A 26523-nucleotide genomic window follows, 5' to 3' on the forward strand; every position below is an offset into this window, starting at 1 on the left:
TCAAAAAATAAAATAAAATATAAAATAAAATAAAATAAAATAAAATAAAATAAAAAGCAGTTCAAGTCATACAGGAAAACATAAATAAGGAATACTTCATTCACCAAAACACTAGCCTCCAGAGAACCAATGCTGATTATCGGGTGACTGTCACTCAAAGCACCTTTCTGTGGATATGTGAGGCATTTTGAAAGAAAGGCACAAATAAATTTATAACAATGGTACCCACACTACACATACCATTTCCTAAAAATTTTTATATTTCGGTGTACTTGAATAGTACAGAAGGAAAAGGGAAAAAATGAGGACTGGTGATTTAGCTCAGTGGTTCTGCTGTCTGCCTGGCAAGTGCAAGGTCCCGAGTTCAATCCCCAGTATAAAAAAAAAGGCGGAGGGGTATGAACTACTAAATTTCAGTTAAGTATGTGTACATCATTAAATTATTACTAATTCCTTAAAAATCCTCAGTATATTTAAATTCTGGGCTATAATCTATTAGAGGCTTATTACTGGCATTTTTAGTTGATTAAAACAATATATCAAGGGCCAGGGATTTAGCTCAATGGATCTGCCACCTGCCTCACAAGGTCCCAAGTTCGATCCCTGGTACCAAAAAAAAAAAAACAAAAAACAAAAAACAGAACATATCAGAAAAGAAAATACCAGGAGGTACCATGCCAGGTAGAAATGTTTTTCATGAAATGTTTTGTATTTTTTACTATTGTTCAGACCATCAAAAACAGTATAACCACTGTACTAACAACAACAAAAAAAAGGTCAGGTAACCATTCAGAAGTTCAAAACATTCCCATTTTTTATAGATCTTTTAGTTTCTATTTTTAAAGACATCAAATGAGTATTACCAAAATCATTAGGTAGGTTTGTAACACTTCCTTTCTCCTTACCTCTCAGTTTTGTTGTAGAGAATCTGGATTTATAACATTTCTGTAACCAGCCAAATGCTTTCTCTCAACTCCAATTCTAAGTGAACTAGGTGCTCATCATAACTCTCTCCTATGGATTTGCCATTTTCATGTTGGTTTACTGACTTAAATCATTCGTAAGAATTGCTCATGGAAGCTAGCATTCCTGTTTGTAAATATCTGTTACCATCACAATTACAATTTTACTAGATATCTTGAGAACTAGGTAGACTTACAGACGTCACTCCAACTGCACGAAACACTGCTAGGAGTTCTATCTTCTGAAATGAGTCTCATTTTTGGCCCCATATAGACAAATAAATTGCTTGTTCAACCTAGAAACCTAAATAATCTTTATCCTTAAAGTAGATGTTTAACTAGGCTATGACTGATACGGATTGCTGCGTATCAATTCCTCTTGGTATCTACTACATATTTGGAATCTGTAGATTCTCTTTCTGCTCTATTCAGATACTGCTCTGTATTTGACATGGAGGTGGTTCCTCCTGTTTCACTGCTGGAGTGCTTCCATTGTGGGCACCACTTGTCCTTACATTGCACCATCTCTGTCCTCCAACTCTATCATCTTCCCTCTAATGCCTCAAGATTGTAGCTGCATCCATTCATTTCTGTTTAAGTCATATTCATTCTGCTCCTTGCCATTTGGGATGGTAAGTCCCCCCCACCTGCCCGCCCATTCTGCTGCCATCCCTTCAACTCTTCCACCCCTGTTTCTATTTTCTCCTTTTCTCATTTTTTCCTTGCCCTTCTCTTTCCTTTCCCCTACCCTCCCACATCCCCTACCCCTTTGGACCTTTTCTTCCTATTTCACATTATCAATTATTCATTTTAATACTTATTTACACTTTCAGTTTCTTGCAAGTTTTTAATGGTGAGATCTGGTTTACAAGGTTTTCCTTCAGTTATACAATCTTCCTTTTCATTTCATTCTGTTTAATTCAAATTTTAAATAAGTTAGTTTCTCGTGCAAACCATTTATAGGAACTCTGCCTCTCTTCCTTAGTGTGTGTTCTCTTCTAGGCTGAATTCATCTGTGGTTTTTCTTGTTTTCTTTTGTCTTGAATTTTTACACGCTATAGTCAATCTTTTCTTTTGCCACCACCTTCCTGGTTAGGGGAGAATATAGGTTTTGTTCTATCTTCTGAGGAACGCCCCGTCCACTTAGGCAGAATTTGCTACCTCCAGCTGTCAGCTCCCTCAGTGTCTGCTGCACTACAGAACTCACCTCACTGGAGGACAGCACTTCCTGTAGAAGTCCACAGCCAGTGACTGAGTGAGATAGGAATATAAAGGCCTGGCTACCTCAGTCCAGCATGGAAGAACAGCTCTGATGGAAAACTGTTCACTCCAAGCTCCCTGCCAGTTGGCCAAGGCTTTGCTAGGCCTGCACCACAGGCTTTCAACTTCTCCCTCTGCCCAACCCTCCTACCTCTTAACCTTCTTTTGTAAGTATCAATCCCTAACAAATCATGTCTCCATATCTGGTTCCAGAGAGCTCAATATGTGACAATGCCCTCACCAAGCCTCTCACCACCCGGTCAGAAGTGTATTTTTTTCCTGAACTCATCCCTCAACTCAGTCTGGTCATGGAAGGACCTAGAAGCCCTTCTCGCTTCTGCTAATGGCCAGGGTAATATGGATGAGCTTCTCCATCAATCTGCTCTCTACAAACAAGAGGATATTATTAATATTTCCAAGGATTTGGTCAATATACAGTAATGTCTTCTCTCAGTTTACCTAAAGAGGGACAGGAAGGAACAGAGCCACACCTGCTTCCAGTCTATCAGAATCTTTTCTTTCTCTTTGATGTACTTTTCAAAGTTGAAGGCATTTGAGCATTTCTTTTTCCTTCTTTCCTGGAAAAATTTTAAACTATATATATTTTTTTGTATAATTAATTTTGGGGGAAAGGAGAATCAAGAAAAATAATAATATAGTTGTTAATCTTATGTATTTTTCTCTATAAAAATCTTTTTGGAGGCCAAGGATTTAGCTCAGTGGCACTGCGCCTGCCTCACAAGCTCAAGGTCCTGAGTTTGATCCCTGGTACAAAAAAATATATATATTTTTGGAAAGCAATGAGGTAGTTTGTCAAGAGCTCTAAAAGTATTCATTCTCAAAAATTCACACACAAAAAAAAAACTGAGCAGAAATAAAAAGATACGCATAAGGTGTTACTATAGAATGACCTATAAGAAAGCAATACTGAAATCTTCCTAAAGACTCAGCAGGTGGTCAGCTCAGTACAGGATGTTTTATACAGAAAAGACTATGGAGCAAAACAGGAGCCACTTCACAATGTAGAGTCTAAAAGCTTTTTGCAATCTGGCCCAACCCCCTGGCTAGATTCCTGCTGGACCTGAAGCTCTCTGAGTCCTGATCCACCAGGCACACTCTGCTTCTGCTCTCCCTCGTCCTTAGCCCAACCACCATCTCAATGGGGCAGCCTCAGGTGCCCTCCTCTCAGTCAGTTTCACCGGCCTGGCACTGTCCAAAAACTCATCTGTCTCCTCCCACCATGAACCTGTCAAGGCCAGAAGGGTCCTATTCAGAGACTGAATATGTAGTGAGCAGCTAAGAAATATCTGAGGAATCAACAAAATTATAGAAGCAGTGAATGGAAGGAGACAAATCACATGTTTCTCTGGGCAGTTGGAATAGCTTTCCTTTCTTTTCCACTTTTCTTGTTTTACAAGCTACGTACTGAGGGAAATTCCCCAATAAACTTATTTTTAAGTTAGCTGAATAAATGCATACACGTTTATTATTACAGCTATATAATCCGTGGCAGGATAATAGGCAATGTTTGTTTTCAGTGTTTGTTGTGATACAGTTTCTTCAATTCAGCACATTTTCTACCACTGTGTTGACCACGGTTCAAGTACCATCTCCACTAAGGGTCCCAGGTTCACCCTCCCTGCTTCTCAATTCCTAATTCTGCTCATCACTTAGCAACCTCCACATGCCAGGCACTACTTTACCCTGGTGCTTCATGACTTTGTGACCTCATTTTGTCCTAGGAACAATAACTGAGGAAGGTGCCTTTATTTCCAATATGGACATGGAAAAAAAGACACAGATTAGGTGAAATGAGAAGTGACGGTAGGGATGTGGAACCTGTGCTTGCTTCACACTGCCCTTGGCTTCCCGTGTCTCAGGCTACCATGGGGACTGGAGGAGTCAGCATATGACGCACTTCAAAGCACTCCTTAAAGCCTTTTCCTTGACACATTCCCTCCAGGCTGCTACCGGGACCAGATGTGTATGTCACATGTCCATGCCTCCTGCCCACAGTGAATTTACTGAGGTAAGGAACAGGAAAGCTTCTGCTTCTGTCTGTTACGTAGAATCACGTGAAACCCTGTCACAGGGAGCTCCAGGCCTGCCTACAGTACCTGAGAGAGTCTCAAGCCTTGGAGCTGAGGCCAGGGTCAAGAACATGTGGATCAGGGCCTGTCCTCACCACACCTGCTACCAGCGCACCTTCCTCCGCCGGGTTCTGGAGTTGCTGCTGGTGACACAGGGATTGGAAGGTGTCCTCCTCCTGCCAGATGATCCTGTGCAAGATGATCCAGGGCAGCACTGACGAGACATGGGGCTCCTTGGGCTCTTCCTGCACAGCCATGCTGCAGTCGATGACCTGGCGGGGGACATGGGAGTGTTATAAAGGGGCAAATTCTGCCCCTTGCCCTCCTGAAATGAGCCCCCATGGCAGGGTCCCCTAGGAGAGGAGGGCTTCCCACCCCCAATGCTCTAATATGGAAATGCTGTTCTAGCAGCACCCCAGCTTATTATCAGACAGGCCCTCACAGCGCCCAGTGACAGTCACGCACCATCTTTCCTCGTGACACGACAGTTACTAACTGTATAACGCAGACCAGCCTGGAAGGAGAGAGCAATTGGGCAAACTACAAGTGGGCTAAAGGTCTGTCAGCTGCTGCAATGAGAACACACACAAGATTAGGGAGCCACAGAGGAGGAGTCGGGCAGATAAAAGCAAACCCTTAAGAAGAGATGTCTAGATGAGGGGTTGTGCTTTACCTGACACCCAAAGAGGACAGAGTGTGAGGAGAGAACAAACCTGTAGTAGGCACCCCAGATGATGGCCCGGAATGGCTGCAGCCAAGGAAGTGGAAATGGAAAGACAGGCAGGCAGAAGGGTCAGAGTACCTTGGACACACATTACCCAGAGGAAATGGGCATGATTTTAAGGAAGAAAGGAACACAGCCATCTTTTCATTTTTCACTTTTGGAAAAGCACCTTTGTGTCAGGTTGGTGGCTGGGCAGGAAGGGTAGACAGGCAGGAAGGTGTGTGCTGTCATAGTTCATGCAAGAAGACAGCAGTGGCCTGGACTAAAGCAGAACAAGGAAGATGGAAGGAAGAAACAAAAGCTAAAGATGCAAAGAAAGTGGGTATGGCAGGACCTACTTATGGCCTGAGTGGAAGTTAGAGAGAGACCTGAGGGTGGCTCGGGGGTAGCTCTCTGCCTCAAAGCCTACCTGGATGATGCAGGGTGCTGTGACTATCCCTCAGCTAGAAGTACCAGGGTGGCACACGTGACGGAGAGCCCTGGCAGGGAGTCCATAGGCCTGGGCTGAGCCCCTACTCTGCCTGCACCTCCCCCTGAGCCTTTTTCCTCTCTTCTAAGAGGAGTGGGCTAGAATAACTCTGTCATATCCAATGCAACACTATCTTTAACCCCCAGGTCCAACCAGCTCCAGGGAGATCAGAAGCCTGTGAATATCCACTTCCTCAGGTCTCAAAAGTTCCAGCCAGAGAAGCTAATGTGCCCCTTCGGGGGTGCCTAATTCACAGTGAAAGCCAGGGAGCTACTAAAGAAGAAAGCATCATAGCCGGGCATGATGGCACATGCCTGTAATCCCAGCACTCAGGAGGCTGAGGCAGGAGGATCGCTGTGAGTTCGAGACCACATAGTGGTCTGGGCTACATAGTGAGTTTCAGGTCAGTCTCAACTACGTAGTGAGACCCTGTCTCAAAAAACCAAAAAAAAAAGAAAGAAAGCATCATAACCACATACCTGCTGGAGCAGGGTGGGGTGAGGAGACAGGGGCTACCTGGATGAGGTTATTGGTGAGCCGGATGAGGCCAGTGGTAGAGGACGATTCCTTCAGGATGTGGCCACTGCTGTCTGCAGAGAGTGCCTGCTCGATACCCAGCAGCAGCTGGGTCACTGTGGCCACCCACTCCTCCTTGGCTACAGCCTCACTTGAGTTCACCATTTGCTGGACAGCCTCATTCAGAGATACCTCAGAGCATTCAAAACACTGCTGGTGATCCTTCAACCGGAGCAAGGAGTCCTGAGCATAAGAAGAAGAAAGTTGAAACATATACTATGAGCTCAGCACACGAGTCTCAGACTGAGGTAGGGACAGCTAGGGGAGAAACAGGGAATAAGACAAAAAAGAAGGTACCCCTAGTGCAGCACAGCCTTCACACAATCGTGAGGCCTCCTGGAGGCCAATGGTCACCTGTATGCAAAGGCAGCATGGCATGCCACCTGCCAGAGGGCTTTCAGAAAGGCACTTCATCTCTGTACCTCATCTTCCCCATTTATAAGCAGGGCTTCTGGGAAAGAGGCCACAGAGTTGGCAAGTGGCCAAGATCAGACTGTGGAACTCTGACATCTGCCTGCTCTCCCTCCAGGTACCACATCCCTCCAGTGCCAGGGCTGTGGAGGGAGCTCTGGAGCAGGACAGGTGAAGGCTGGCAGGGAGAAATGGTCTCAGCAGAGGCAGGTCTGAAGCAAGGCCACAGCAAGGGCAAGCGGCGAGGCAGCACCAAAGTCACCATCTATGAGCCCTCTCCTCCCCCATGCCAAGGCGGGGCCAAAGCGATGAGCCCCTCTCAACCTCAGCCGCTCATCACCCCCTCAGAAGTAACATGAATATCCCACGAACTGATGTTACTTCTATTTTAGCATCTCCCCTTTGGAAGCCATCACTTTTTGCAATGGGGGAAGGGAGAGGACTAGACTACACTACAAAAGTGCATTCCATTTAAACACCTGGGATCTCAGACTCTCATAACCAGATGGTACGTGGAAAAACACAGCATGTCTATGAATTCACAGATCTGGTGGGCTGCTTGTTGGACCAGCAGCAAGCACCTGCTGTCTGGCGCCTCACTGGGCTCTCATCTCCCTAGAGTCCAGGCCCAGCAGTAGCTCCTGCCTACCTTGACATGTGCAGCTGCCATTCTCTGGGACGACACCAACAGGTACGAAAGCAGAAACATCCTGCCTTTAGAATGTGCTGCAATGTCTGAAAACAGATCAAAACCTCCTCCAATTTGTCAGCCCTAATCACCAGGAAAAGGGAGCCTGTTTCTTTAGAAGAAGCCAGCACCCTCGAGCAAGAGGCCACTGAGGTGGGAGATGCCCGTAGAGTGTAGCTGTGGGGTCCAAACCTGAGTTGATCCGCCCTGGTCAAAGCACTGAAGGCATAAAGGCAAATAAACACCACTGGCCTTAAGCTACAAATGTACTTCCTCGGGTTGTAAAAATCAGAGACAAGGATGGCCAGCAGTGCTCTAACATGACACAATCCCCGGGGCTTTAGGCCAAACAGAACTGAAAAAATGAAGAAAAGCTACCAACGAATGTGGAGACCAAACTACCACTGACTGGGCACCACAATGGTCTGCCCAAACAAAAAGAAAATGACCCTAAATCACGGGAATTCTGTGAAGCATCTGGATTCAAAATAAACAGGCAAAAACCAATAGGGTTCCTAGAAACTGGCAACATACAGCTAGAAAATATAATGACCAAAAAAAGATCCCTCCCGAAATAGCAACCAAAAAAAAATTAAGACCTAAGAATTAACCCAACAGGAAGAAAACTACACAATTATACTGAGGAACATACAAGATGACGTGTTTAAATTGGGAGACGGCATTCACAAACCTAGTGGGGAGGATTCCAAACCTGACCCCTCCCCTCTACAGACACAAGAGAAAATAAGACAAATGTAAAACATGAATAACACTAAAAGCAAACAAGGTCAAATGTGCTTTTTATCTCTGCTTTTGTGTTTCTTGCCTGCCTCCCCTATAGAACATGGGTTCTATCAGGGGCTTTCCCCTCCTCCAGTGCCAATCACCCCAGGGGAGCTCAAGACATGTATGTGAAATAAGTACATGAGTATTTTTCCAGGCTGTCTGAGTGTAATAAACAAAACCCCAACAAACAAAACCATAAACATATGCGAACATCAAAAGATTTCCCAACATAAAATTTCAGGTCCGGAGATGCAGATCAGTGGGTAGAGTACGTGCTTAGCACGCACAACCTCTGGCTTTGATCCCCAATACTGGGGTAAAAAGGACTTTTGCTTTTGCTTGTAAAAACAGATTAAAAGATAAATAAAAGCCACAGTTTAAGAGTAAGTACCACACTGGCAAAAAATATTTACAAGACTTGATAAGAAAAAGATTAGTATCTTTAACATACAAAAAGCACACCAATGAATAAGAAAACAGCCAATACTGAACAAAGGTGGGCACGGTGGCGCACATCTGTAACCCCAGCACTCTGGAGGCTGAGGCAGAAGGATTGCTATGATTTTGAGACCAGCCTGGGCTACATAGTGAGTTCCAGGTCAGTCTCAACATAGTGAGACCCTGTCTCAAAAAACCAAAAAAAAAGAAAGAAAAGAAAAGATATACTGAACAATAACAGAGAATCACTTATTCACAAAAGTTGAGCGCTTCCCTTACTGCTCTTCAGTGACCATCTGAACAGCTGCTCCCCCATCAGTGGAGCTGCCTGGCAAATAAAGTAACTGATGACAACTACAGGGCAAGATGATGTCGAGGGTTGGGGCCGATCTACAGAGGTGCCAAGAACTGGCCTCTCCTCTCTTTCTCCTTAGCTACACACATCCTCCTACCCAGGAACTCTCAGCAGTCCTTCCCATACACCGCCTGATATGATAATGAAGGTCAGATCTCCTGTCTGACCCCTTCCGCCAGAGCTGGTGCTTGCCTGCTAATCTTTCTCTTCAACTGTGTTGCATGTGGGTCTTTGTGTGTGTGTTTTACTGGGATTGAGCTCAAGCCCTCTGTACTGAGCTACCACCCCATTTTGGTTTCCTTTTCTTGGGCGGGGGCTCTTTGTGACACAGGGTCTCACAACTTACGTTGCTAAGTCGCCTAGACTGGGCTTGAATTTGCAATCATCCTGCTCAGCCTCTCAAGAGTGCTGGGATTATAGGCATGTACCACTACACCCTTTTATCTTGTTTCTCTACACTGCACACATATTTCATCTACTTTACATCTATTTGCTAGTTGTTAAAAAGCAATAAAAACGAAGACGGATGAACAAATGTGTAGATGAATGGATGACATCTTAACGTTCTTTCCTTCCTGACATGCAGAATTGCAAAGTCAAATGTGGGGCTGATCCTGAGCCACACAAAACACTAGAACTTACACTTCCAGAACCTAATATTCCTCCCGTCTTGACTAGATCACCAGTCTAGAATCTTTCTAGAGGCTGAGTTGGCAGTTTAGACTCCCATTTTCCCTTTTTTTTTGGTACCAGGGATCAAACTTGGGTCCTTGTGCTTGTGAGGCAGGCGGTGATACCACTGAGCTAACTCCCCAGCTCCTAGACTCCCATTTTTCTAAGTGTGTTCTCAAGGGCTACTCTCAGCCGCTACAGAACTAACACACTGTATAAGCTAAGAAGGTACAAGCAGGTATAAGAGACACAGACGAGAGAGCACACACCTGCAGCAGAAGCAGCTGGGCTGGTCTCTCAGGGATGGAGGTCATAAATTCCAAGTGTTTGGCCCGGTCAAAGCCACTGGTGCACAAAGTGGGGCGGAGCAGATGCACAACAGCTCTGTAGTCACCAGCCTCATACAGCCGCTGAATCTCCTCCAAGGACTGGCAGCGTTCCAGCGACTTCAGGTTCTTATCAATCTGCAAAAGGTCCAGAAATGCTGCCTGAGGGCAAACCCCTTATATCCTCCTGAGCCTGGCCAGTGTTTGCATTTCTCTCATACAGATGAAGAAGACAAAATCAGACTCCCCACACTCACAGGTCCAAAATGATTAAGACTCTTCCCTGATTTGTCAGTGTTCACCAAAATGGATATGCTTTTTAAAGTGTCTATGATAAGGTCAAGGCATTTAACTCTTTAAAAACAAACACTCAGACCTAAAAACCACTGCAGAAGCAGAGCGTTTCCAGAATAGTTTCTGCCAAAATAAAAGGACAGCCTCAAAGTCACAGCTCAGCAAACCAGACTTACAGAACCAGAGTGTCAGGCGGCCAGAAACTAAGAGACTGGAGCCAGAGGTTGGCACACATTACTGACCCACAGAGCCTGACAGTCCAGCACAGAGAGCAGGGCACTGAACCTGGACTTGCCCTGAAACAAACCTGAAAGAGACTGAGGGTGACAATCAGCCAATGTACAGTGAACTCTCAAGTTACAACTGGCCTAATACTTGAACAACTTGGGTTACGACCAGAATTTCAGTTTTAACTTACAACCAAAGTTTTGAGTTATGACCCAAATGCTGGCCACTTATGCGGTTATAAACAAAGACTCGCAATGCCATAAAAGCACATTTAAGTACACATAAGCATCGGTCTGAGCCCAGATATGCGAGTTTATGGACATGATTTCAGTCAGTGCTTTATATAATTGCTGTAATTACTGCTATCAAAATGGCCCCCAAAAAGCTAGAAAAGAAGCTAAAGAAGGAAGTGAAGGGAAAGACAGCAGCCACAATCAAAGTGAAGAAGGAAATTATGGAGAAATAGGAGCATGGTGTTCATGTAACCAATCTCGCTAATATGTACTGCATGTAGAAATCTACCATCCAGATAATCTTTTATTTTATTTTTTTTTTTGAAACAGGGTCTCACTATGTAGTAGAGGCTGGCCTTAAACTTCCACATGCCACATCTCAACAATCTTAAAGAGAAAAGATTTGTATAAGGAAGCTAGGGCTGCTCAAGGTGTTACTCAAATTAGTAAGTCATGATCAACAGCGTTAGAAGAGGTAGTACAGCCAGATTCCTGATGTTCTCATGGAAGGGGACTCTCCTTCCTAACAACCACGTTCCATTTCATCCTCCCTTCCTGCAAACCAAAGATGGCAACTTGAATGGTGAGTACAGTACGAAATTGTCATTCCTGGCAAACTAGGCACATTTATAACTTTTTGGTGAATATACTAGGAAAACTATGAGTGCTTCTGGTAAACTGTGCACATTATACAACCCTTTTTATTATGAGAAGGTGCTTTGGGAGATTCAGAATGCATTATAGGTATTTCCATTATTTCTTATGGGAAAAAGTCTTGACTTATAACCAACTTGAGTTACAACCAGCCCTCACAAAGGAACTGAGTTCATAAGTCAAGGGTCCACTGTAGACACATCACAGATGCAGATCTATGGCAGGGCTGAGGCTGCACCATGAGAAAAGCGCCAAAAGGATGAAGCCTGATGTATGCACTGCGTACTGCTGTTCCAGGCCCGTGGCCAGATCAGCACAGGTCTGCACCAGCTAACAGTTCCCTCCAGATCTCTGAGGGATGCTACCACTCAAAACCAAAAGAGCTGAGCAAGAGCCACGCTATTTCAGGCCTGCCACTTAGACAAGCTTTGCATCAGGGGAGAACACCATCAGGGCAGTCTATGAACTGTAGTGTGCTAGAGCTGCCTCTCCTACACCTCTCCTCCTTCCCTGCAGGAGCCCTGATCAGCACATGGGCAGCTGTTTCACTCCTCAGTGGCAGGCCAGGCCTGGTTTAACTGGGCCAATTCAGAATAAATCTCTGACCAAGAAAACACCATTAAAAAGCTCCACTCACCTCCTCCAGGGAAACAATGGAGTCATTGTGGAGGTTGGGCAGTCGAATGATAATGTCCCTTTGCTCCGCCCCTGTCTCTGCCTGGATTGCGGTAGAGCTCTGAAGCATTTCCGTGCAGATATCATAGTTTTCCAGGGCCTGCTCCATGTCTCCCTAATCAGAATAAATACAAAGTTAATATTATATGCCACAGAGATGAACTAAGGTGAACAGTATCAACAAGAACAACAAAGGGAAAGGGGAATTAGAGGAGGGAGAGAGCAGGAAAGGAAAAGGATTAAAAAAGGAAACAAGCTATATTATTCACATGAATACATGTACTGTAAACACATACTAATAAATTTTTAAAAAATAATTAAGAGAGTGCAAACAAAAGAAAAATGGAAACAGACAGACAGACTAAGGGGCAAAAGGCAGAGGGCACTGACTGCACTGTGCCAAGGTCCTCACATTACTGATCTCACTGAATTGTGGGTGCTTAGGGCAAGGTTTTAATGCAATTACTTCTATACCCCCCAAAAGGGTCTGGCACAGAACTAGAGCTCAACAGATATTTGCGGACTAACTGAATGAGTCAATGAAGACGCATACCAAAACTGTGAGGGGAACACTGTTAACCTATGTTAAGGTGAGGACACTGAAGACTCTTGAAGACGACCAGTATCTTGTAGAGCCAGGATTAGAATCTAAAACTGTCCTAATTCTAGAACTGATATTCCTTACATTAAACAATGTTACTTCCCTCAGAAAGAAACGCTGCTGCTGAGACCCCGGCTATCTTTGGTTCATGCCACCACAGAGCACCAGGTACTACTCAGTGCTAGGTGTGGCTAACAGCCAACGTATCCCGGCCTATCCAGAAGTTTTCCTAGAACTCTCACAAAACAGGTGGACAATTCCCTCCTAGAAAGCTCTGCTTCTACTCATCTACTTGCTTGGGCTCTTCTCGGGAAATATAAATAAAGAGTTAAGCAAGGCAATCTTTGAGATGGGGTCTATCGGGGTATCTAGAGCTCTGTGGTTCAGGTGAGGTGCTTTACAAACTAGAAGCCTGACTTAGATTTCTGACTTGCTGACAATTCAATACCACTCCCCACTTCCTCGTGCCAAGCCCAGTGCCTAGGTAGGTTCTGTGTATGAACACATGAACTCACACACACCAATATTCTATACTCCGTCAGGTCCTGACAGTGAAACCAACCTGCAGTGCCAAGAAACGAGCCTTCAGCCAGTAAACACGGACTACAAATTCCAGCCAGCCATCCTCAAACAGGTCACGCTGGGATGAAGCAAATGACAGCTGCAGGAGGTCACCCAGGCAGTGGGCTCCTGGGAAGTCAGGACCAAATCTGCCATTCACCACACCAGCAGGGCAGTTCCGAGGAGACACTGAAAAGCATCAGGCCAACAAGTCACCTTCGTGTGCAGCATCCACATGCCCTTCTGCTCCCCAGAGGTTATTCTCAGCCCTCACAATATTGACCCTCAATCTCTATGGATACCCTGAGCCCCTTGGAGCCTTACAGCCCCCCGAACAGCAGGCAACAGAGATCAGACCAATCAGGCAGAGACTCAGAGAACCTAGGGGTAAAGGGGGGGGTGCCAATTTTACGGGCTTTGAGCACATCTCCATTCTGCCAGGAGGGTACGTGAAAAGTCAGAATGATCTAAATCATCTGGAAAAAGTACTCAGGACACATAAAGAATTGATTCGTCACTCTGAAACTGATATCCAGCTTCTTTTAATCCTGAAAACAGCTAAAGCAGGCAAGTGACTCCCTCTGGGGATCAGCTACTGCTAACCACTCCTTGAGTGTCCAGGAGATTTCTCTGGGACCCTAACAAACCAACTCAGGAAATACGCCCGCTGCAGATGTTAAGCCCAAAGTCCATCATGACTCAGCCTCCCCACTTTAACTTCCTCCAGCCTGCTAGGGTTCAGAACATTACTCTATCAAAGAACATAAAGCCACCGACCTGCAGAGCTTCTGCCTTTGGTTAGCAGCCACTGGTCCAGTTGGAGCTCCATACAGGAGAGAGACATCAGCATCATGTCCTATAGGACAGGCACATGAAAGTCAGAAACAAAGTCACAGAGGCTTGCCAAAGCACTGGGAGAGGAACGATACTAAAACTTACTATTCAATAAAACATGATTCTTTCTTCTATCTACTTTCCACTTCCTAAGTGATAATCAATAGATACGTGCCAGGACATATAAAGAGGCGCACTGATTTACAGTGGAATAAGACTTGGAACAAGAGGCAGGAGACCTTTCTTCAGAGTCCTAAGAAACCATCCTACAGAAGAAGCAGCCTTGTCACTTACCATGTGTCAAGCCAGATGTTACAGCTACACTACAGTGCTGGGCGCATGGGGCTGCATCATACACAGGGCCATTGAGGAAGCTGAGGCTTAAAGAGGCAACTGCTAGCAGGCAAGACTGAGCACCTGGTTTGCCTGGCAACCAAAGCCTTGGCTCCTACTACTCCACTTTGTCCCCGGTGTGACCGAGGCTGAGTGGAGAGAACTACCAGGAGGCAGTCCCGGCGGGGCCCTGGTAACCCTGACCCATATATCCCTTAAGTCTGTCAACTCCAATCTGACTCACAGCCATGAAGACCACCTGAGTAGGCCGTGACAGCTCTCTATGCTCCTACCTCAACACTTGGCATCCGCCTCCAATAGGAGAAAGGGCCTGAGCAGCCCGTGTTTTCCTGAGCTCTGGAAGATGCCTCATAAAGGAGCCTGGGGTGGAGTGGTGGAAGCCCCTCTTTTCCTCCCCCAAACACCCTAGTTAACCTCTCTTCTCCTGTTTTCCCACCTGTTAAAAAAATGAGTAACAGTTTGGCACCTCAAACACAGTTAAATGCTTCCCTTTCCCCAGACCTCTCCCAGCAAGCTCTCTTCCACCTCCATGAATAACACGAGAAGCCTGGTCCACAACTCGTGTCCCTCACACTTACATTCAGTTCATCCCCACTCTAGCACCACTGCCAGCATCAAATACCACGAACACTCAGCTCAAATCAGCCTTCTGTGGGTCCCCTGCACCCACTAACACCCTTCACTATATCCTCCTCTACTCATCCACCAAGAGCTTTTCCGGGCACAAATCAAGTCCTATGACTTCCTGCTTCACCCCTCAGGGATCTACATTCCAGACCCACAAGTAGATGCAGCAGGGGGCTAAACACAGCCCCACAGCCATGACTGACCCCACACTGACATGGGCTCCCGGCAGGCTCCCAACCTTGATGTGTTTGTTGCTGCAGTCCCTCAGTAATGGGTTGGGCAGGCTGGTGCTGTGCCTCCTCCAGCTATGGTAGACGCTGAGCACGACCTCTGCCAGGCCCGGCGGCCACCTCAGCAGGAACTTGTTGCCCATGCCCTTCAGGTAGCGCATCATCAGCTCCAGGATGCCCCCGTTGGTCAGGTTTTCCAGCAGGAACTTGTGCACATCCTGCTTCTCTGCCCAGGGAGGGAGAACAATTTGACCTGGATGAAGGCGACCTCTCATTCCTGGTCACCTGTTCTCTTTGGAAGAGGAGACCCTGTGTCCTCCCTCCGCCACTCAATCCAGGTAAGCACTGCAGTGCTAAGGTCAGTCATGCTGCCAGGATTCAGTGCCTGGCTCTAACCCTCACTGGCAGGGAGCAAGCCGCTTGAGATTGCCATGTCTACAGTGGGTATCGAAAGGGCTGACTCTGTCTGCTGCCACGTGCACTGAGTAAGATCATGCCCACAAAATACAAAGCAGAGTGTCTGATGCACAAGGCATACCAGACCCTTGTTGAGAGCCTTCAGGTCACACAGTGAGTATGAGCCCATCCATCTCATCAGACCTCCCAGCTGAATAAAGGGCTCAGGCCCAAGGCAAATCCAGGCAGCTTCTTGACCAAACTTTAAAAACACACCAGGACTTTTGTTCCAAAGCAAAACCCAGGCAGGTCAGATGATAATGAGAAGAATTATTCTGAACAGTGATTGATCACATTGCTGAGCCCTACCAGATTCCATGAACGTGGCCGAGTCAAACGACAGTCGATGAGGCCCCATGCTCAAGAAGCTTTCCAATTTGGCTTCTGATTGGACTTCATAATTATTAAAGGGATCATCTTCCTCCTCGGGGTCCAGCTTTCTTAATCTGCATGGAATATACCAGTCACAAAAGCTATACCACCCGTTCTTTTGTGTATGTGTGATACTGGGGATTGAATCCAGGGGCATGCACATGTCAGGCAAGCCCTCTACCACTGAGCTAATCCCTACCCTTTTTATTTTTTGAGACAGTCTTGCTAACTTGCCCAGAGTGGTCTCAAACTTGTAATCCTCCTGCCTTAGTCTCCCAAGTAACTGGTTTACAGGTGTGCACCACCATGCCTGGCCACACCACTATAGACACAAGCCATCTGCATCTCCCCCAGTAGGGAAACAAAATCTAAGCCAGGGTGAAGAGGACGAAAACAGGTGGATGGAAGGATCCAGAGCCCAGCCTCTGGGAGGCTCTGCCTCTCTCCAGGGCTTCATGAGCCGGCACCTGGTCTGTACCATCATTCATTCCCATCTCATTCCCTAAGTGCATCATATCCAGATGCAGGACATTTTTCTTCTATTGGGAGAGACAGACAATAAGCAGGTACATAAATATAACCCAATTCAGGACCAACTGCAACAGAATGCTTGAAACAGGGCCCTGCCTTACAGTACAATCAGAGGGGCGTTGCTCAGGCTGGAATCAGAGGAGAAGGGCTGGCCATGCAAAAAAGCCAAACCAAAAAAAGCAGAGACCAAAAGGGTACCACACATGTTCCAGGACCTCAGGGGAGCCCAGCAAGCATACAGAAAGTGGGTGGAGGGTGACAGTGTGAAGGATTCATCAGGACTCTCTGAGGTTAGTCTCTCCATGGTCCCTCTCAAAACATCCATCCTGGTCTAGCCTCTGGATGGGGAGGCCTCTCCTAGCAGTACCATTATTTCAAACTCCTCCCAAGTTTGACCATCCTTGTGGATTTTCCTCAACTCAGCAGCAGAAACACACAGGCACTCGTACATTCCTTCACTTTCTTGCATACACTCTCTCTGAAGATTCCATTAGCCAAATTACCACACTGTTCTTGCCTGAGCATTTGAAGAAGCAACTTCACAGGAAACCAAGTAAAATAAAGGAGAAACCACTCCCCATAAAGGGAGCTGGGAGACAATATCTTAGGATAGGACAGCATGGGTAAGGGAAAGATGGGATCAGTCAACAGAAGTACAATCCTGTAGCTCTCTCAAGAAGGAATCCTCAGGCTGGCGATTTAGCTCAGTGGTTCCGCCACCTGCCTTGAAAGTGCAAGGACCTGAGTTCAATCCCTGGTACCCAAAAAAAAATCCCACAAAGAAGAAATCCTCTCCTGGTACTGAGCCTCAGTAAAATTCATCAGAAGCCTGGTATCCTCATCTTGATCCTGTATCAATTGCATATTGAGAATAACCTTTATTCTACTCATTTAACCTTTACTACAAAAAGGTAAAAAATTAGGAATCCTGCTGTAAAATAAATTTATAATCCTCCTAAAGCTTCTGGCTCCTCCTCCAAACTTTGATACAGTTACCACTGAAATAAACTGTCACAGGACAAAATGAGAATGGAAGACTACTGGCTGCCATGAAGTGAGCAGTTCCTGGCACACACTTCAACCATGATGTGCTGCTTGTCACAGGCCCAAAGGTACAGGGCCAAAAAACCAGGGACTGAAACATCTGAAAATGTAAGCCAAAATAAATCTTTTTTTTTTGTTTTTGTTTCTGTTTTAAGACAGCCTCACTAAATTACCTAGGTGGGCCTCAAACTTGCGATACTCCTCCCTCAGCCTCCCAAGTATCTGGGATTACAGGTACCTTCAAGCCCAGCAAATTCTTTCTCTTTTTAAGCTGATCTTCTCAAGTACTTTGGCACTACAATGTAAAACTAACAAAAGTGTGCTGCCTCTAGCTCCCTGGGTCATTCATCTTCTAAGGATCCAAGAGGTACCTGGTCCCCAAAAGACAAACAAGTAACAGCTCCGACCTTCAGAAAGTTCAGAAGCAGGGAGAGGTAAGAAAAACACAAGATTCCAATCCAGTGAGATATGTACATCAGATACTTGCACAGGTGTTAGGTGAAAACAAAGGAGCTGCCTAGAGGAGGATGCTACTGGAATGAGAAATACTACTGGAGAAAGAGGCTGGCAGTCTGTAGACTGGCTCATTTCTGCAAATCAGAAAAAGTGCGCACAGTACCTGGATGGCAAGAACTTCACCAGAAGCTCCTGAAAGTCCACTTTCTCTTCTTTTTTGCACTTGGTATTTCGAACACGAGCAGACCTCCGTTTGGCTGTCTCTCCATATTCTTCTGAAATCTTCTTCCGCTTTACCCCTTTCTTGGATTTATCTCCCCCAGAGACATCACCTTAACAAAGAGTACAAATTAAAACCTTACAAGGGGGCAGGGGTGAAAAAGGCACCACACAGACATGTCAGTTTTCTCCTTTTATAACTACCAGCGGGGAATCTTTTTTGACATAAGAAATCTTTCTTCAGTAACATGAGTCCTGAATAAAATTAAGTTTAAACCTCTTAATTCTCATGCTCTTCTTGAGTTGACAAGCCCATGTGCCAGATCTCCAAATTCCCCATATTTGCTAGCAGCAAGAGCCACTGGAACTCAATGTGCCTGGGAGGGGAGCCAGTGTCAATGACCCTATCCACATGATACAAAAAGAGCAAGGTATCTTTTTTGGCGGGGAGCGTTGAGACTAACATGGAACTCACTATGTAGCCCAGGCTGGTCTCGAACTCACATCGATCCTCCTGCCTCAGCCTCCCAGAGTGCTGGAATTACAGGTGTACATCACCACGCCCAGCATTTTTTCTTTTTTGTTGGGTACCAGGGATCAAATTCGGGACCTTGCACTTGCAGGCAGGCCCAACGCCACTGAGCTAAACTCCTGGCCCATCAGATACTTTTTGGCAGTGACAGGTATCAATTTTTTTTAAACTCTAGTGATAATAAAAAGCCTTACAACAGTACAGAACTGTACTATCACACCGGGTGGTGACTTTACTTACAGTTTTTGAAGTCAAAGAACTCAGAACACACAGGCAGCAAGAGGGACCTACCAATACCAACATCACAAGAGGGAGGGACTTCTATGCCATGACTGAGCAGCCAGCCTGGGAGTGGGGTGATCAATGAGCAAGCAGCTACATCTTTGGGTACCTGAGTGCTGAAGCACTAGTTCTGCAGCAAGCTGACGGCTCCTCTACAGGGCTAGCTGCTCCCACTTTCATTTAGGCCATAAGGAGGAGCACAACTCATCTCCCTGGAAAAGCACTTCTTTCCTACTGGACTCATCAACGGGTCAGTTCCAAAAGGGCTGCTCACCCATAGCAGCACCTGTGTCCAGCAGGCCAGGACTATGTAGTGGGAAGCTGTTTGTAGCCACAGGGGCATAGGAAAGCACAGGCTCAGCCACTGTTACAGCAGGGTTGGCACTGACAGGGCTGGGCTGGATCACACTGACAGGCACCACCACCATGGAGGACGCTGGCAGCTGGTTTGGGTCCTGGTACTCAGACAGGTCAATCCTCTTGCCAAGGCTGGGCCGTGGGGGCTCGCAGGTGGTGAGGTGGTTGTACATGGCTAGCAAGCTCTCTCCAAGGCACTTCCACCTGCAAAGAGCCACACCAGGTCAGCACTGCCACAGGGTCCAAATAACCTGCGGAGAGGCAGCAGAGCAGTATCCAGCTGCACCCTCCACGGGGGTAGACAACATTTTGTCATTGTTGTAACTGACAAAACTTGACATCTGAAGATGGAGCAGCTTGAGCTAGAGCAGGACCAGGGACCTGGCATCCTCTGCTCTCACCCCAGCAGAAGTCTCTAATGTTGTATTTCATTGTCATGATGACCCTACAAGGAAGGCATGCTGCTCTCCTTATTTTTAGGAAATAGCATGTAATGTCCCCAAGGTCACCCAGCTAACAACAGGAGTGCCAGGGCTGGCCACAGGTGTCTGATCTAGGAGAGAAGCTCCAGACCACCGTGTGATAATGCCTCTGTGTGTGTGTGTGTGTGTGTGTGTGTGTGTGTGTGTGTGTGTGTGTGTGTGTGTGCGCGCGCAGTGTGTGTGTGTGTGTGTGTGTATGCGCGTGCGTGCATGGGGAGTAATAAAATGCTGATATCAAAGCACACTCATTTTTTTTCACTTTTTAAGAGGTCAAGTAGTACCCTCAAAGTCATATAACTAATAAAAGGCCATCTGATCTGAAAATAATTAAATATTAAATAAAGTTTTTCAATTTTTATTTTTATTAGTATATTTATAGTATATAGTGATCACATTCCTTGTGGAGGATTGGTACTTGTGCATAACATATCTCTGTTCTTTTTGCATCCCCTCCCGTGCATCCCCTCCCTCCTTCCATCTCTTGGTCCCCTTCCCATTTGCAAAAGAACTCTCTTTTCTATTACTGTATCTTTTTTTTTTCCCCTTTGGTATGGTGGATCAAACTCAGGACCTTGTGCTTATGAGGCAGGCAGTGGCACCACTGAGCTAAATTCCTGGCCCTGTATCTATCTTTTATTTTGCTCTCTATTCATACAAGAGAACCATGTAGTATTTAATCTTGTGTGTCTGATTTATTTCACTTAGCATTATGGTTTCAAGATGCACCTGTTTTCCTACAACTGACTCAAGCTTATCCTTCTTTATGTCAGAGTAGTACTCTGTTATGTATAAATACCATATTTTTCTTTATCCATTCATCTGTTAAATATACAGGATTTCATGATTCAACTATTATGAATTGTGCTTCTATAAACATGGGTATGCACATATCACTGTAATATGAAGTCTTTTTCAAGAAGATACCTAAAATGGGAATACTTGGGTAAATTTGTAGTTCTAATGTTTTGAAGACTCTCCATACTGATTTCCACAGTGGTTGAACTAGTCTACATTCCCACCAACAATGTAGAAGGGTTCCTTTCCCCATTCTCACCCGTCTTACTAGTATTTGTTATTGTTCGACTTCTTGATGATAGCCATTCTTTCTGGAGTAAAACTGAATATCTCAGTGTTGTTTTAATTTGCATTTCTGCGATGGCCAGAGATGTTAAACATTTTCTTATATATTTATTGGCCAACTGTACTTCCAAGAAGTGTCTGTTCACTTCAGTTGATCATTTTTTGTTCTTTTGTTTTCTTTGGTACCAGGGATCAGACTCAGGACTTTGTGCTTATAAGGCAAGCGCGGGGCTGCTGAGCTAAATTCCCAGCCCCCAGCTGATCATTTTTTGATAGGGTCCCTTATTTTGAGTGGTCAAATTGTTTTCGGTTCTTTATATATTCTCTGTCCAAGGACTAGCTGGTAAACTTTTTTTCCCAAAGACGTTGTCTCTTTGTTTGTTTTGGTTTTTTGAGACAAGGTCTTGCTACAGAGTTCAGGCTGCCCTCAAACTCACAGCAATCCTCCTGCCTCAGGCTCCCAAGTGCTGAGGTTACAAGTATGCACCACCACACCTGGTCTCTTCATTCTGTTGGTTGTTTTCTTTGCTGTGCAGAAGCTTTTTAATTTTATATGATTCTATTTGTTGATTCTTACTGTTATTTCTTTTTTTTTTTTTTTTTTTTTTTTTTTTTTTTTGGTTTTTTTTGAGACAGGGTCTCACTATGTAGTTGAGACTGACCTGGAACTCACTATGTAGCCCAGGCTGGTCTCGAACTCACAGCGATCCTCCTGCCTCAGCCTCCCGAGTGCTGGGATTACAGGCATGCGCCAAGCTGGCAAGTGCTTAACAAATGTGAACTTTCTTTTCTCTCTGTTTAGGGCAGACTCTAAAGGTGCCTTACAGGAATGTGGCAGGTGGCTGGGGTCAACAATGGCAAGAGCAAAAATGATGCAGACGAGGCGAGCCTGAGGAAGAGTTGAGACTTCTTAGCAGTCCTCCAACAAGCAGTGCATGTCTCCTGCCTTCTGCTCAGTGCATCCAGCCCCTCCCATAGCACCAGCCCCGAGGCAGGCCTGAGGTTCCTCCTTCCTGTGCAGGGCAGTATCCCACGTCAGGGCCAAGCAGCCAACCCAGCATTCCCAGGGCCCCCTCCGCGGGGCCACTTACGTGAAGAAGGGGATGGGCTGCACCAGTTTCAGGTCCGGCTCCTTCTCCTGCACCAGTAGCGCTCGCCTCTTCTTTCGCAGCCCTAGGGCCTCATCCACAATGGCTTGTGTCTCGGCTGCGCTCACTGACACATTGTGAATCGACATATCACTGAAAATGTGCAAGAGAGAGAAAATACAAAGCCAAGGCTGATGTACTTAAGTTAATACCCTTTAATCTGTACTCGGTCTTCCCACATATAAAATAACCCCTTGAGTCTATAGCTTCAAATGGGCGGGAATCAGCATTCTTAATATCCACATACACTGAAAATGACTAACACCCACTGCTCCTTCCAAAAATTCACAACTGGGCAGAGAAAGGATTTTCAGATGCATTAACAATATCACTGAAAAGCCACAGAAAATCATATCATGCTCTCACTTATAGAAAGTTTTAAAAGAATTTATCCCATACTGCCCGCCCCAACAAAAAGCCATCAGATAAATCAAGCTCACCAAAATGGTATTCCCCTAAAACAGAAAGGGTAGGGGCTTTGAGGGCTCAGATCCCTCACCCCCAGTCATACTCTGCCTGAGGTGACACAGTAACACCAGCCCTCCTGCTCAGACTGTCCTAATGCCACCTCCCACACAGCCACTCCTTTAAGAACTAACTAAATAAAACTAACTAAAATAAATAACTAACTAAAATAAATAACTTACATCTAATGTGTTTGTCATCTCTAAGGTTAGTTCTCTCAGGACAGATGTAAACACAGACACAAAGTCTGGGGAATAGGCATTGAGATAAACAACCACTAACCCCCGACAGGTGAGTTCCGGGAACGAAGGAACACCAGAGAGCAAGAGGAGTTGCCTTAGCTGGGGCTGAGGAGGGCAACTAGAGCTCAAAAAGCTACAGAGGGAACACCCGGGAGTTGGAAAGTGGAGGAGCAGCAATGGCAAGACAGGTGAAAGGATGGGAAGATGGCAGAACAGATTAGTACACAGCAGAAGCCCAGGTGAGGAGATAGGATGGTACACATGGAGCCAGTCCAGGAATCCACCAAGGCTGGAGGGCAGTTCTAACAAAAGGAGCCCGGGAAGGAAAAGCAGGAGGTGAGAGCAGAGAACCATGGGACCGGAATACAAATGACCGCTTGAGCAATGCAGTTGAGCATAGGATTTGTCCTGGAGGCAAGGCAGGAGCAACCCAAGATCTTGGAATACTGAGCTTCGACAGTATGGGAAACAAAACTTGGCCAAAAAATAAAAAATAAAAATAAATAAAAACTTGGCAAAAAGAAAGGAAGCAAGGCAGGCAGCACCTTGTCACAGTAGGTAGTCACAAGCATCTAGAGAAGAGCCAGCAAACACTCAGAGATGCTGGGCAGTGAGAAAAGAGTAACCATTTGCTTCATCTCAGCTTTAGGAGGAATTGCTGAGATCAGGCATACTTGAGATAAACAAGGCAGGTCAAAGTATGACCTCGATGAGGAACAGGGCAGATGATGAAGCCCCAAAGTTCAGAGGATCCACCTGCTGGGAGGTCAAAACTTGAGAGGAGAATCGGGTGCACTGTGACATTCACCAAGCATGTAAGGACAGGCAGAATTTACCATTTGAGGAACATCACGAGTGAGTCCTTCTGGAGACAAGGCTGCTCCTCAAAGATCTTCTCCTTGAGAACCAGCCCTTTGCTGTACCGGCAATCCTTCTCCAATGCTTTGCAGATGAAGTACAGACACGCTGGCAGTAAAACAAAACAGTTTAGACCTTCCAAGGCCACACTCAGAAGCTCTTGTCTTGCCAATTAACATTTTTTAAATGTCCCCACTATATAATAAGAAATGTGTGATAATAGTAGTAACAATAATAATAATAACTATAGGATATCACGTTAACCAATTCAATCAGGAAAGATTTCTGAGACCGTGATAAGCAAAGTAGACACGGTACTACACAGCGAACAAACCCAAACACTGCCAGCAGAGAATAAGCTTTACAACCTTTTTAAAGGACCTCAAACCAGGTAACCCACTTAGAGGAACTGCAGCAAAAATCTACAGGGCTCACAGCTACCAGCTATTGCCTAACTGGAAAATATTCTTCAAAAAAATCTGTTCTACTCTGTTCTGCCATGGAGGCCTGGTTAAGTGAAATTTGGCCAAGCCACACACTGGGTTGTCAAGAAGGGGATTACTGATCAAAGAAAGAGGCCACAATACACCAAATGACAGAAGAAGGGGACAAAACAAGTGAGTCCACATGTACATATATAACTACCTTCTTTTATTTTTGTTTACTGTATTTTCCAATTTTTCTCCTTTTCTCCCCATTTTAAAAACTGGTCTTAGAGGCTGGGGATTTGGCTCAGTGGTTCCGCCGCCTGCCTCGTACGTACAAGGGCCCAAGTTCGATCCTCGGTACCAAAAAAAAAGTATTTGGGCCAGGGATTTAGCTCAGTGGTTCTGCCGCCTGCCTTGCAAGCACAAGGACCTGAGTTCAATCCCCAAACAAAAAAAAAAAAAAAAAAAAAAAACATCTTAAAAAAACTGGTCTTACAATCATTGCCCACAATTTAAGACATATACATCATTTATGTCAATGCAAAGCAGAGTCTTCTCAAGCTGTTGATCTGGAAAAGCTGAGGGAGTGCTGGCTCCTCCAGGAGTGAAAACAGTACCAGGATAACGAATGCACAAAAATGGGATGGCACAGACTCGGGGAAGTACAATGTGAGTTATGAAAGCTGATCACATTTAAAAGTAGGAGCAGCCCCTGGCAAACAGTATCACTGTGGTCTCCAGAAACTGTTCTGTGAACACAATGGGAAACGACGTAGTGCAAGGAGCACCTGCTCCACTCTGCCTAGGCACTGGGACTATCATCGTTCCTGCTGTACTTCTCAATCTGAACATAGGTAATTACAAGTCACTCCTATCAAAAATAAGCAAGGGGCCAGGGATTTAGCTCAGTGGCGCTGCACCTGCCTCCCAAGAGCAAGGTCCTCAGTACAGGGCAGGGCAGAAAGAGAAGGAACTGGAGATTAGGAACAAAACAAGGAAAGAAGTGGAGATCTGGGCATGGGAGCCCTGGGAAAGAAGGAAAATGATACACTCCTGGCACACTACTTCAGGAGCTGGGAGGCCTGCTCACAACATCCAACAGGAGCCACACCCTAAGACACGCAAAAGATCTATAACCGGTGCATAGGAAAAGGTCCACACAGTCCCAGCATGGGCCAGAGCAACAGAGTCAGCTGCCTGACCGACAGCAAAAGGTGCCTGCCTCAGGCAAACAGGGATATATGCTTCATCCTCGACCACAGTGGGACAAAGGGTGGCCATCTTCCGGAGAGAAAAGCAGGGAGGCACTGAAGCTTTCAATGCTGCTGCTTCCCGGGGCGCATGTTAGCTGTACCGTGCTTCCTGTTCCACAGAGGAAGGCCTGAGAAACCTCAAGAAAACCGGAAGGGGTCAGCAGACCTTAACCCAACAGTACCCCTGCTTACCTAGCTCAGTGAGCCTCAATTTAACACACTACTTTTACTTTTTGGTTTAAATTAGTGTAAAATCTATTCAGGACTCTCAAGGGACTACTACAGATAGCTAAAGGTATCAGTTTAGTCTCTAGGATAGTTAATTTTATGTGTGAATTTGACTAGACCACAAGGTATCCAGATTTTAGGCAAACATTATTTTGGGTTTTTTGGTTGAGATTAAAATTTAAATCAGTAGATGGAGTAAAGCTGGTTACCCTCCCTAATGCAGAGAGGACTCAACCAACCAGTTGAGGGCCTGAATAGAACAAAAAGGCTGATCTCCCCCTGAGTAAGAGTTATTCCTGCCTGACTGCCTTTGAACTGGAACATTGGACCTTTCTTGTCTTCTCACTAGAACCAAAACATCAGCTCTTCCTGGGCCTGCCAGCCTACAGATTGGAACTACACCAGTCTCCTAGCTCTCAGACCTTTGGACTTGGACCAGAACTGTAATATTGTTCTCCTAGGACTCTAGCTCACCAACTCATCCTGTAGATCTGTGGACTTGTCAGCTTCCATAAATGGAAGAACCAATTCTTTATAAGAAATCTTTCTATACATGCATATATATCCAACTGGCTCTGTTTTTCAGAAGAACCTATACAGTCCCCCTACCCTGTTTTTCCCACAAGGACTAATGGTTACCAAGCATAATTACTACCATGAGAGGAGTGCAAAGAAGTAAACCAGTTGGCTGGGGAAGGAAGACTGATCCTGACAATGGTACTCAGCTGTGGGAGCAATGCCAAGGAAAGACTAAACTGCAGAGTAAGTCAAATTGTTGCCCCACTGAACTTTCATACTCAGTAGTTAAAACTGGAGCAACCTACAAAACAAATACCTATGTCCACCAAAGAATTTATACGAGAACATTTGTAGCAGCGGTAGAGTTCAGATCTAGAAAAAACTCAAATGTCCAAGCAGAGTGGTTAAATTGTGTAGACGCACATAATAGACCACAAATCAACAAAGACGACCTAGCAACAGATGTGCCCTACATGGGTGCACATGGCAACAGAATGACAAGCAGAGAGCACTAGGGCGAGAA

General features: G+C 45.5%; 1 protein-coding gene across 4 annotated transcripts in view; it reads right to left on the bottom strand.

The window, feature by feature from the left end:
• Cabin1 (calcineurin binding protein 1) overlaps window positions 1-26523 on the bottom strand; it is a 147928-nt gene that overhangs the window by 104031 nt on the left and 17374 nt on the right. For 3 of the 4 annotated variants that reach the window (XM_010603917.3, XM_010603919.3, XM_010603918.3), the window contains exons 7-18: window positions 23551-23680; window positions 21951-22100; window positions 19215-19501; window positions 18071-18239; window positions 15814-15950; window positions 15057-15274; window positions 13781-13859; window positions 13005-13192; window positions 11804-11956; window positions 9701-9895; window positions 6022-6264; window positions 4413-4584 (exon numbers count right to left, since the gene is read on the bottom strand). In XM_010603917.3, coding sequence (XP_010602219.1) covers window positions 4413-4584; window positions 6022-6264; window positions 9701-9895; window positions 11804-11956; window positions 13005-13192; window positions 13781-13859; window positions 15057-15274; window positions 15814-15950; window positions 18071-18239; window positions 19215-19501; window positions 21951-22100; window positions 23551-23680 — 2121 coding nt within the window. The remainder of the gene's footprint in view (window positions 1-4412; window positions 4585-6021; window positions 6265-9700; window positions 9896-11803; window positions 11957-13004; window positions 13193-13780; window positions 13860-15056; window positions 15275-15813; window positions 15951-18070; window positions 18240-19214; window positions 19502-21950; window positions 22101-23550; window positions 23681-26523) is intronic. The other variant, XM_010603921.3, reaches the window with a different exon arrangement.

The sequence above is a fragment of the Fukomys damarensis genome, unplaced genomic scaffold, assembly GCF_012274545.1.
Source record: "Fukomys damarensis isolate Sample0158 unplaced genomic scaffold, DMR_v1.0_HiC HiC_scaffold_12, whole genome shotgun sequence".
NCBI classification, from domain to species: domain Eukaryota; kingdom Metazoa; phylum Chordata; class Mammalia; order Rodentia; family Bathyergidae; genus Fukomys; species Fukomys damarensis.